General features: G+C 43.7%; 1 protein-coding gene across 1 annotated transcript in view; it reads left to right on the top strand.

Annotated features, from left to right (window-relative positions):
- The window catches only part of LOC309694171 (cadherin-6-like), a 75,148-nt gene that overhangs the window by 19,393 nt on the left and 42,858 nt on the right, over positions 1-12,897 (top strand). The window contains exons 3-7 of the mRNA XM_082514014.1: positions 3,435-3,729; positions 3,804-3,923; positions 7,549-7,722; positions 8,550-8,737; positions 9,353-9,603. Of these exons, the coding sequence (XP_082370140.1) occupies positions 3,435-3,729; positions 3,804-3,923; positions 7,549-7,722; positions 8,550-8,737; positions 9,353-9,603 (1,028 nt within the window). The remainder of the gene's footprint in view (positions 1-3,434; positions 3,730-3,803; positions 3,924-7,548; positions 7,723-8,549; positions 8,738-9,352; positions 9,604-12,897) is intronic.

Raw genomic sequence — 12,897 nt, 5'->3', positions numbered from 1 at the left:
CACCGTTACCTTCACCCTCCACATCCTCTCGAGCTCTTCTCTGAGCCCTTGGTATTTCTCCAGCTTCTCGTGTTCCTTCTTCCTGATATTGCTGTCATTTGGAACCGCTACATCGATCACTACGGCCGCCTTCTTCTGTTTGTCTACCACCACTATGTCCGGTTGGTTAGCCACCACCATTTTGTCCGTCTGTATCTGGAAGTCCCACAGGATCTTAGCTCGGTCATTCTCCACCACCCTTGGGGGCATCTCCCATTTTGACCTCGGGACTTCCAGGTTATACTCGGCACAGATGTTCCTGTACACTATGCCGGCCACTTGGTTATGGCGTTCCATGTATGCCTTGCCTGCTAGCATCTTGCACCCTGCTGTTATGTGCTGGATTGTCTCTGGGGCATCTTTACACAGCCTGCACCTGGGGTCTTGCCTGGTGTGATAGACCCCAGCCTCTATGGATCTTGTGCTCAGAGCTTGTTCTTGTGCTGCCATGATTAGTGCCTCTGTGCTGTCTTTCAGTCCAGCTTTGTCCAGCCACTGGTAGGATTTCTGGATATCAGCCACCTCCTCTATCTGCCGGTGGTACATACCGTGCAGGGGCCTGTCCTTCCATGATGGTTCCTCGTCTCCCTCCTCTTTCTTGGGTTTCTGCTGCCTGAGGTATTCACTGAGCACTCGGTCAGTTGGGGCCATCTTCCCAATGTATTCTTGGATGTTCCTTGTCTCATCCTGGACTGTGGTGCTGACACTCACCAGTCCCCGGCCCCCTTCCTTCCGCTTAGCGTACAGCCTCAGGGTGCTGGACTTGGGGTGAAACCCTCCATGCATGGTAAGGAGCTTTCTTGTCTTTATGTCAGTGGCTTCTATCTCCTCCTTTGGCCAGCCTATTACCCCAGCAGGGTACCTGATCACGGGCAGGGCGTACGTGTTGATGGCCCGGATCTTGTTCTTACCATTCAGCTGACTCCTCAGGACTTGCCTGACCCTCTGCAGGTACTTGGTGGTTGCAGCCTTTCTAGCGGCCTCTTCATGGTTCCCATTTGCCTGCGGGATCCCCAGGTACTTGTAACTGTCCTCTATGTCTGCAATGTTGCCTTCTGGTAGTTCAATCCCCTCAGTTCTGACTACCTTCCCTCTCTTTGTTACCATCCGACTACACTTCTCCAGTCCGAACGACATTCCAATGTCATTGCTGTATAGCCTGGTAGTGTGGATCAGTGAATCGATGTCTCGTTCACTCTTGGCATACAGCTTGATGTCATCCATGTACAGGAGGTGGCTGACAACTGCTCCGTTCCGTAGTCGGTATCCGTAGCCAGTCTTGTTAATGATCTCACTGAGGGGGTTCAGGCCTATGCAGAACAGCAGTGGGGACAGAGCATCTCCTTGGTAGATCCCGCACTTGATGGTGACTTGTGCTATGGGCTTGGAGTTGGCCTCTAGTGTTGTACGCCACATCCCCATTGAGTTCCTGATGAAGGCTCTTAGGGTCCCATTGATCTTGTACAATTCTAGGCATTCCAGTATCCAGCTGTGGGGCATTGAGTCATTGAATGATGAGAAGCATTGAGAAGCTGGAGAAATACCAAGGGCTCAGAGAAGAGCTCGAGAGGATGTGGAGGGTGAAGGTAACGGTGGTCCCCGTGGTAATCGGAGCACTAGGTGCGGTGACTCCCAAGCTAGGCAAGTGGCTCCAGCAGATCCCGGGAATAACATCGGAGATCTCTGTCCAGAAGAGCGCAGTCCTGGGAACAGCTAAGATACTGCGCAGGACCCTCAAGCTCCCAGGCCTCTGGTAGAGGACCCGAGCTTGAAGGATAAACCGCCCGCAGGGGCGTGCTGGGTGTTATATATATATATATATATATATATATATATATATATATATATATATATATATATATATATACACACACACACATATACATTAAGGACAACCTGGAGAAAGTTTATGCGTACTGGAAGTGCGTCGTTTGGTCAGATGAGATGAAACTAGAGCTTATTGGTCCTACAGATGTTTGGAGAAGGAACCCTAAGAACACACACACTGAAAGGCGGTGATGGGAGTGCTGTGGGGATGCTTCAGTGTGTCTTGAACTGGGAATCTTGTCACAGTGGAAGGATTCATGAAGAAAGAATGATATGTGAAAACAAAGTAAATCACTTTGTCTTCCAACATGACAACAACACAAAACATACATTGCTCCTGGTTAAGAACTACCTCCAGAACACCAAGGTGAGCGTCACTGACAAAGCCCTGAAAGTCTGTGGGGTGAACTGTAGACCGAGGTGAATGTCAGAAGACTTGGAGAACCTTAAAGAAAATTCAGCGGTGGGTGAATGCTTTAAGAAGTAACTTATTACCACATACAGAATCATAATCCATCATTTAGCAGGTGGTTAAACCTCACATAAATATCACCACATATGATCACAGCTGCCTCTCTCTAACACACACTCCCACAGTCATATACTCTTAATCAAAGGCTTCACCCAAACACATGGCCTGAGGCAGTAAAGCAGGAATGGGGGGATGAAAGGTGGACAGCGAGCCACTTCAGCTCAAGAGCTACAAATAAAGATGAGAGGCAAGTGAGAGAGAGGAAAAACAGGAGAGATTGGTTATTGCTGTGGGTAAGAGTGCAAAGGTACTCCTTCAGGCACAACACACTCTTATTTTCAGCTGACTGTCTGCCTTCAGAAGATTCTTGTTTTGCTTCCCGGTGTGGAGTTCACGCTCGGTCTTTCTGCTTTTGCTCTGTTTGCCTTTTGTAAACCTGTCACTGTTACCACCAGACCTGTCTATCTTCTTGTTCCTTCATCTGCAGAAATGTTTTTAGAGACAGGATTATGAAAGAGAGTATGCTGAAAAGCTTATATTACGAAAAAAGCAAGCAATAAAAGATTATAAAAAGCTTTTTCTCAAGGAATCTCCCACCATCTTTGCTTTTGGAGAACTGTCTCATTTAAGTTGAGGGTTTCTTCAGATACCATGTCTCTCTCTTACAATCTCTCCAGTCTCAGTGCTGGTCACATGGTGTGGGCTATTTTCTCACTCTCTGATAGGGTGAGAAACTCTAAACTGCTCACAGGTGATGCTGGCTCTGCAAACAGCTTGACATCCCACCTCAACCCCTGCTTACTTTACCTGCTTAAGGTAAGAAGCTTTCTACCTGTGGGCATAGGTAGAACACTGAAGACAGGATCCTTTGTTCAGCTGTTACTAAATGTATTAAATGATCTTAATAAAGAAAAAAATCACTCAAAATAAAATGTGCTTTCATTATTTTCATTATTTTGTAGATTGGGAATGCAACCTCACCTCAGTGTCCTGAAGTGGAAAGAGTTGACTGTATGAGCAGCTAGTGTCTGTCTGGTATGTTAAATAACTCAACCATCAGTTGACGACTTCTTCACTTGGGTATGTCCACCTGCAGCTCCAGTCAGACCAGGACCATGGCGATGGCTCAGTGAAGTACGTTCTTTCTGGCGAGGGGGCTGGCACCATCTTTGTCATTGATGAGAATAACGGCGATCTGCACGCCACGCGCCGCCTTGATCGAGAGGAGAAGGCCTTTTATGTCCTCAAAGCCACAGTGGTCAACAAGTGGACGGGTCAAAAACTGGAGCCAGAGACCGAGTTCATCATCAAACTCCACGACATCAATGACAACGAACCAAAGTTCAGCAAAGAGGTGTACACTGCCAGTGTTCCTGAGAGGTCTGATATTGGTAAGGACCTCTCTCACTGCACTTTTCTGCTTTTTGTTTTCTCAGTAACAGTCGTGGTAATGCAACTCTTTCAGGTACATCGGTCACCCAGGTGACAGCTACAGATGCTGATGACACAATGTATGGGAACAGTGCCAAACTGGTCTACAGCATCAGTCAAGGACACCCATACTTCTCTGTGGAGCCAAACACTGGTATGTTTGACAGACATCGAGTACTTGATGATACCAGTCGTGACAAAAGCATAACTTTTTGTAAAACGTGTCTTTAGAGAACAAATTATTACATCATATAGTCAGATTCTCAAAACCTTTTGCTGCTTCGTCATGAATCAGAATGATGACTGTATTTCAAGAATTGACTCAAACTGGAAAAGCCGTTGCTGCCTTTACCTTTTTATAGAGCTGACCAATCCACTGCAATTGTTGTCTGGTCCATTCACTGGACCTGCTGCTGCCATAGCCTGCAGCCTCGCTCCTTAGGCTTGAAACCCATTAACATTGGTTAACATTGGCTGCACACCCAGCAATCAGCCTAGTTTCACGATACATTCCTCACCTATGAGACTGGAAACTTAAAGAAGTCCAGTTGCTCCCTGGACTAACATGACCTGGATGACTGAGGCCCTACACAGACATGGAAGGATCATTATCGGCTTCCTGTAGCTCCCCTCGTCTCCAGATTGGTGTGGACTACTCGTACAAAATTAGAACTAAAAGTGCGTAAATGGGTCATTTAAATGGAAAGTAGGAGGAAGTTTGAATTGAAGCAGGACGACTTTTCATAAAATGTCCGTGTGTTCCTTTAACATAGTCTTTAATGCTAAACTAAAAAGGCTAATTGTAGCACATGAAACTGATCTCATGCCTGTGACACGTGAGGGACACATCCCATAATGTCACACTGCTGACGGTGTGTAACCAAAGCCGTGGACTAATTTCACAGGATTTCACTCTTACATGCACATTTTAATGAGGTTCTTGCACGACACTGTAAAGTTTGGTCTGATACAAAGATATAAAATATACACCTATTGTGCAATGTTACTGAGAGGAAAGGCAGATCGGATCGACCTGCTAATTCTTAAAAGGCTCAGAAAGAAATATTTGCAGTGACAGGCACACTATTATGTGAGCATGCAGCTAAAGAACCTCTTAATTAGAGACATTTGTGGTGTATTTCATAATGGGATCAGTAACTTTCACCTGTCTGTAAGTAAGAACTGATAAATGTGAGAAAGCTGATACATTTGCGGGGTTTTTACTTTTCAAAGGTAAAGTGCAGTGAGGTGACTGTTGTGATTCAGAGAGATATAAATAGACTATGTGAGTCCTGTCACACTTGCCCCGACTGTCAGATGTGGACTGGCCATTAAAACATTTGGGGATTTGTCTTCTGGGCCTTCTTCACGAGCTCTGACATTATACAAGCTTTACACAGACATGCCACATGTCGTCTTAGCTGTGGACACGAGCTGTGTAAAAAGAGCTGCCATCACAATTAAGATGAGTGAGTGGGTGGGTGCGGGTCATGTCCAAATACTGATACTTTATATCCTCATAAATTCAACATAATGGTTCAAAATCAGTCTTAAGTGACAGAATGTGGAGAATGAAAATGTGCTAAATGTGAAAAAGTCACTAATGAGCAACATGTCTACAGAAGAGTCATCAGAATCATTTTAGTAGAATTATTGGAGCATCAAAACCCACACAACAGGTGCACAGATCAATATTTATGGACAGACTTAGATTTTAGGAACAATGACATATTACATTACTTGTTTAGACCACAATAACAAATCATTTCTGTAAAGTGTTCAGATATAAATGAGTGAAATAACATTTAAACCTGATCTAAGCTGATCAATTTTCTTCTCTGGTTTCCTCATCATTATTTTCCATATCATAATATAAACATGTGCTAACACTCAATAACAGGAATAAAAAGTGCTCAGGTGATTCTTTTGCTTTCTGTAGGCACAAACGTGGACAGCTGCAGATAACACAAACAGTCCAAATGAACACATCGTGTGTTTTGTTAAATGAATGGTACAGGAATCATAGTCTGGATGTGGTCGTTATTTTCTTCTCTTTCTAGGATGTTCTTCACAGTGTGAATCAGAAGGTTCTCAGGGAGCTTATGATGAGCGTGTTTGTTGCAGCTTCATATCATAAATTTAGACAATACATCTTTTTTTTCAGTAAAAATAAAAAAAGAACTACCATTGAAAACTCAGTGCAACTTCTCTTTGCACGTTTTTGTGCCTCCCACATCAGATAAAGACGACAGTTACATATATGATTTTATCGTTTCCATTTAAAGATGGAAAATGTGCACTGGAACACTGCAGTACCAGTTTAGCTATAATGAGTATGCTAGCAAGCTTACAGTGTGACATATTCAGGTAAGAGACTTTAACCAAAGAGGAAGACTCATTTCAGTATTAGTCTAATAAGGTAGTGTTCACAGCTTTAACTTTAACCATCAAACACACTCACTGTACTGACGAATACTGCAGTTCGGGGTGTCTCTCTGTCTGAGATTCACCCGTGCCGCACGTTATCAATCTCAAGTGTCTCAGTGTTGTTTACTCACCTGACTGTTTGTTAACTGTAAATCTCTGACACTGTACTAGTACAACACTGAGAGCCAAAAACCTGACGAAAAATCAAAAGATAGTGTTTCAAAGTGCCACAGATTAAAGGTGAACTTTGTCACTATCACATCACCTTAGTGCCAGTTTAAAGTCTTGAAGCTGACCATTTTATGGGTCCCCATTTTAGCTTTCTGTAGGCAAACATAAAAAATGTGATGGATATGACTATAAAACCGAGGAATACACCGATATGGTCCCACAGTCAAGCGTACCCTAATGCACATGTGGATGCAGCCACAGGAGTCCCCTGCTGGTCATTACAAAGAATTGAGGCTAAATGTCTCACTTTTTCCCACATATAGAACTGGTGACATTAATCTTAAACTTTGTAGATCTCCAGTAAACAACTTCCTGTTTTGACCCGTGTACACTGATGTTTCTGTAAATCCAGATATCAGCTTAAAAGATTTAAAGCTGGGTTTAGAGAACTTGTCAGATAATAAGTCCTGTAATATGATTGATTTCAGCTCTAACTAATTGTCTATTGACTTAAAAAAAGGTGTCAGGTTTCGCAGTGTGGCAGACAGGGTGAGACCCAAACACACAAGCATAAACTTAAATATAACTTTATTACTGAACTTAAGGAATCAAAATGCATAAGACAAAATAGCTTAGGTGAGACTCAAAACCGTTAACTCATAGACTAGGCTCTAGCACGTGACCACAGAACACACAATGCACACGGGAAGACTGAGACAATAAATACACAGGAGAGTGAAGTGGACACAACTGTGAACACAGCAGGGACAAATCAGGAGTAACAAGACAGAAGAAGCAAAACTGAACATAATGCACACAGGGCAAGGAAGTGTCAAAATAAAACAGGAAATAAACACTGAAATCAAGACCACTTAACAGGGACAATGCTTGTGGAGCTCAAACATGTGCCTAAAGACCCATAGAACAGGGAACATAGAACTATAATAGAAAATCAATCAAAAAAACCCCAAATATCCTAAAAACTCAGATCATGACCAAAGGAAAATTGTTGTGCCACAGATGGTTGGTTTGTTTCTCCTCCACCCAAAACAGGAATGAAAATAAAGCCATATTACATCTGAAGACGTGCATATTAATTCACACCAGCAACACGTCAGCACGATGATGAAAAACAAAATGACTGAACATGAATTTAGATTACAGTTTTGTTTTTTGTTCAGGTGTGATCCGGACAGCCCTGGGTCCTGGTGACATGGACCGTGAGCAGAGGGAGCACTACCAGGTGGTGATCGAAGCCAAGGACATGGGTGGACAGAGAGGAGGCCTCACTGGGAGCACTGTGGTTAAAATCACTCTCACTGACGTCAACGACAACCCTCCCCACTTCACTCAGAGTAAGACAGCAGCACAGACGAAGCACAGTGTGTATACGAGTGATGAAACACACACAGCTATTAATTATACTCAGTTCAGTTTTATTTCTAATCAGCAACAACAGCTTTCTCAAGGCTCTTTATATTGTAAGGGAAAGGAAAATAATACAAGGAAACAATACAAAGAAAAGAGAGAAAACCCCAACAATCATATGACATCCTTTGAGCAAGCACTTTGGTGACAGCGGGATCGAAATAAACGTCCTTTAAACAGGAAGAAACCTCCAGCAGAGCCAGAATCAGGGAGGGGCCATCATTGGTTGGGGTGAGGATGGACAAAGACACGCTGTGGAGAGATCCAGATATTAATAATAACTAATAATTAAATGCAGAGTGGTGTATGAACACATAGTGAGTGAAAAAGTTGATTGAAGAAGAAACACCCAGTGCATCATGGGAATCCCCAGCAGCCTACACCTAGTGCAGCGTAACTAAGGGCGGATTCAGGGTCACCTGGTCCAGCCCTAACTATATGCTTTAGCATGCATTCAGGTTTTTCTTTAATGTTGTCAGCTGTCTGTATCTTGTTTAAAGCCTTTTAAGAATCCCGTGAATCCCTTTATCAGATCTTAATTCTTCCCCAGGGTTTGGTACTCTATCGCCCCCTGTGACATGTTTTTGTCCTGCACAATTGAGAGAATTATTCTGCAGCCATAATTCTGTCCAAAAACATTCATATCAATTGACAAATTGAATATAATTGGGAGTTAAAACAAAAACTAGAAAACCCCAGACACCTCCGTCACCAGAGTGAGTCCCACCGATGTGACGGAGCTGACTGTTTCCAGGTATATACCAGTTCAGAGTTCCTGAATCGTCCACGTCCGGCTCTGTCGTTGGGAGAATTCAGGCCACTGATAAAGACATTGGAAAGAACACTGAGATGGACTTCACCATCATCAGCGGTGACGGGATGGAAATGTTTGACATTTCCACTGACAAAGAAACACAAGAAGGACTCGTCACTGTCAGAAAGGTGAGAGCAACTAACCAGTAAACATTAAAAACGGGACTTGAAGCGTTGGGGGTCAAATGATGTTATAATAGAGACCAAAAGAAAACGTTCTTGAGTCGCTGTGTACTGAAAAAGCACGAGTCAAACTATCCATAGCTTTGGCCACCTTCAGATAATACTGGCTTCTTATTTTGTATTGATATTTTTCTCACATCACTGGTTGGCTTGAAATGAATTGATCAGAGCTCACACTTTCAGCTCCTAAGGATCCTGCTAACTAAGTCTGTTTTACATATGCTGTTAAAAATACAAAGCCATGCCGTGTTGTAGAAATGTGTCCTCACAGAGAGTGTGTGTCAACATTGATACAAACTGTTTTAGTGACAAACCTCTGACCCACTATCACCACAGCAACCTGACAGCACCAGCTGCTGTTACAGATACTTTACATGACCATGCCACACTTGTATACACTATATGTATGTATGTATGTATCTTTCAAGCTGTTGTCTCATTTATCTGTCTACATGCATTTGTTGGCCTCAGTGGACATTGATGATTGCCATTGTTCAGGCTGGCTTTATGTTTCCACAGACATCTTTACTGAAAGCAGTCGTTCTCTCTTTGCCTTTGCAGCCTTTGGATTATGAGAAGAAACCATCATACACGATCGAGATCCAGGTCCAGAACACCCAGGAATATGTTCGCTTCATGTCCTTAGGCCCAAAAGACGTGGCTACGGTTCGGTTGGCCGTGGATGATGTGGATGAGCCGCCTGTGTTTAAAAAAGCCAGCTACCTGTATGAGGTGAAAGAAGATGTTGCGGTGGGCACAGTGGTGGGCTCAGTCAGCGCCATGGACCCCGACAGAGCTCGCAGCATTGTCAAGTAAGGCTAAATGTCTTTTTCTACTCCAACCACACCAACTAAAAAAAGGAAATTATATAATGGCAGTTTTGAATTTCAGATTGTAAAGTCTCACTGGTCTCGAGAGCTAAACTCCAGCTTGTGTTTATACAGACTACAACTTCTGCTCAGTCGTTTTTTTCTTGTGGGCTTTAATGTTTTAAGTTCATGAGTCGCTGAGTTTACCACACGCTACCATTATGTTTTGTGTTATAGACAAAGATGCTTCTTAACGTCAGAGCCTTAGTACTTTTGTTCTCGTATTTAGACAGAAATCATATATGATATCTATGATTGCAAAGCTCAGGCAGAGATGTCGGAACCACGAGAGGAAAAGTGTATATTCCACAACATTCGAGAGAACCTTGGGGTTAGTATCAAGGATATTTGGCATGCAGACTGGAAGAGTCAGGAATTGAACCACCAACCTTCCAATCAGCAGATGACCTGCTCTACCTCTTGAGCTACAGCCTCCCCAGACCCAATGCAAGTTGCATTTATGGTAAAATTAGCATAAAGTTCAGGTTTTGGATAAGAGTTTGAAACCTGCTGTGATGATTAAATTTAAGGGAAAGAAGCTTGAAAATGCATGAACATTTCTCACAAAGATAATCAAATCAATCAATCGAAAGGTTTATTCTCATTTCGTATGTTATTTCAAAAAATACTCTGACTGAAACGAAATACTGTTTCTCACCAGCCTCTACAGTAACCAATACAATTTTTTTTAAAAGTCAATGATAAATCGCAGTAATAATAAGGATAAATAACATCGATTCGTAATCTAAATTCTAAAACGAGCTCAGGTCTAAGCAGTCACACTCATTCAGGTGGCAGCAGTCCTTTCATAGAAGAGGATCATTAGATCAAATAGTGTGTGTATAGCTGTGTGAATAGCTGAGTGGGTGGGGAGGGGTGCTCTTGTACCTCTTGCCAGACAGCAGGAGGGAGAACAGGCCATGAGAGGGGTGGTGGGAGTCTCTGATGATGGAGGTAGCTCTGCGTATGCAGCCCTGTTTGTAGATCTCCAGAGACGAGAGAGGGGCACCAACAATCCTCCTGGCAGTCTTAACCATCCAAAGCAAGATGTCAAACTTTGTGTCAGGATGTTTTCAAACATGTGTGTGGGTGTGTGTGTCCTTCGCCCTACAGCAGGGGTCAGCAACCTTTCTGATGACGAGTGCATGTAAAATTTACTAATGCAACTACTGATTGCATTAGCAATAAATTGAATAACGCTCTATGTTAACAGTTACACACACGCTTCATCTCTTTGCTCTTGAATGCTTTGCTTCTTATATTGATTTTATTGATTTTTATTGATTTTTATGCTGATTTTTTCCCTTTTTTCCGTGTGAGCTTACCTGCGATAACTTCTGGACACTTGTAGATCATTAGGACTAGAGTGTTCTTAACAGAAACAGCAACATTTTATGGTTACCTTGTCCTCAGCGCTCCGTGTGTCTGTGGCCTAGACACAGCTGAAGCCTGATTACAGCGTCTGGGCACCGAGCAGCCTCAATAGCCTAGAAAGGTGCTAACCGCTAGGCTAACTAGCAACAAGATGCCTTCCCTCTCCACAGATGACTACCACAGCCTCCTGCAGAAGATTGCAGTACTGGAGACAAAAATTCATCGCTTAGAAGTAAACGTGGAGGTAAATGGACTGTGTGGAAATGAAACAACCTTGCCTTTGATTCAAAACAATGGCGATGAGCAAGCTAGTACACAGCTAAGGAGCACAGATAACATGACCAAGAAAGTAGACTCTGTGCACTATTATAAATCCTCAAGTGATAATCCCCCCTTAGACTGTCTTGGTGCAAAACCAAGACATAAATCATGTCTCCTGGAAGGGGGAGGACGTATCACAGGCAGGGCACAGCGAGCTGAAATCTCTGAAACCGACTGGCCTTCACTTCCTACGAGACAGGAAACAGGACTGGACAACCGTGAATAGGAAGGTTAACAACAAACCTCCAAAACAACTGAATGTGAAACTGCAGAACAGATTTGCTCCACTATCAAAGGACCCTGGATCTATATCGGACAACCATCCATCTAAAAGCAGCGAAATAAGGTCTGAAAATCTGTTGAAAAGTGAAAGGCCACAGGGAAAGCTAAAGGCTAGGCCTGAAACTCTGATTGTGGGTGACTCTGCCGTAAAGGATGTACAAAGGATGTGCGGTAAGAACACTAAAGTCCTCTGCTTTCCTAACGATATGGTCAACAACCTGAAGGAGAGAATTCTTCAAATTGCAGATGAATATCCAACTGTGACAAACATTGTTCTGCATACAGGGTCAAACGATGTGTCCAAACAACAGTCGGAGGTTCTGAAACGGGACTTTACTGGATTATTAAATACTGTAAACTCTCTGAATGCAGCTGTATTCATCAGTGGACCTGTACCGCCGGTCAGAGGAGGAGACGAGAGATTCAGCAGGTTGTTTACACTGAATAAATGGCTTATATCAGCATGTACTGACCACTCAGTGCATTTTATCGACAACTTTAATATTTTTTGGGAACGCAGGCATCTGTTCAAAGCAAATGGATTTAATTTTAACAAGTCAGGGGTGAAACTGTTCACCTCCAACTTGTTTTATTCCATACATCATCCATCCATGCTTGGTGCCAAGGCTGAGATAAACGAGGAGTTATCTCATAAAGAGGAACAAACAGTACTCCAAGAACAGACAAAGCCCAGCAGAAACCTTGAGGAGGAGCTCCATTTGCCCCCACCCGGGAAGAGCCTCAGAAAGGAGAGACATCCATGGCATCTGAGGAAGAGCCTCAGAAAGGAGAGACATCTAAGGCAAGAAGAGGGGTCCCTATTTGCCTCCAACTCTCTCAACAACACCAACGACCAGGACAAGGGACCACGACCTTCCCCAGTCCCCCAAACCCCTGACAGGCCATCACCCTCCTCCCCCTCCCTTTCTCCCTCCTCCCCACACCTGAAATTCACTGAGGAGATGATGGAGCGGGTCAATGCTGGGCTCAGATCTACCCCCCGGCCCAATCCCTTTTTGTCCCCCATAAACCCCCCACCAGAGCGGCCAAAGGTTCGCCATCGAGCCCCACCCTCAACAGAGCAATCGAAGTCACATTGCCCAGCCTCGTCCCCCTTAGTTCCTCTTCATGCCCTGTCTCCGCAGTCTGATGCGTGATGTGTGGAGGGTCCGGGCTGTGAGGATTATGGCAGTGGTGACTTTTCCCAGGAGAAGCTGGGACCCTGTTTACTAGAAGGTTTTAAAATTTCTGTTTTAGGTG

The sequence above is a fragment of the Aulonocara stuartgranti genome (genome assembly GCF_965226115.1).
Source record: "Aulonocara stuartgranti genome assembly, chromosome: 18".
Lineage (NCBI taxonomy): Eukaryota > Metazoa > Chordata > Actinopteri > Cichliformes > Cichlidae > Aulonocara > Aulonocara stuartgranti.
This window is presented reverse-complemented; position numbering and strand designations above follow the sequence as displayed.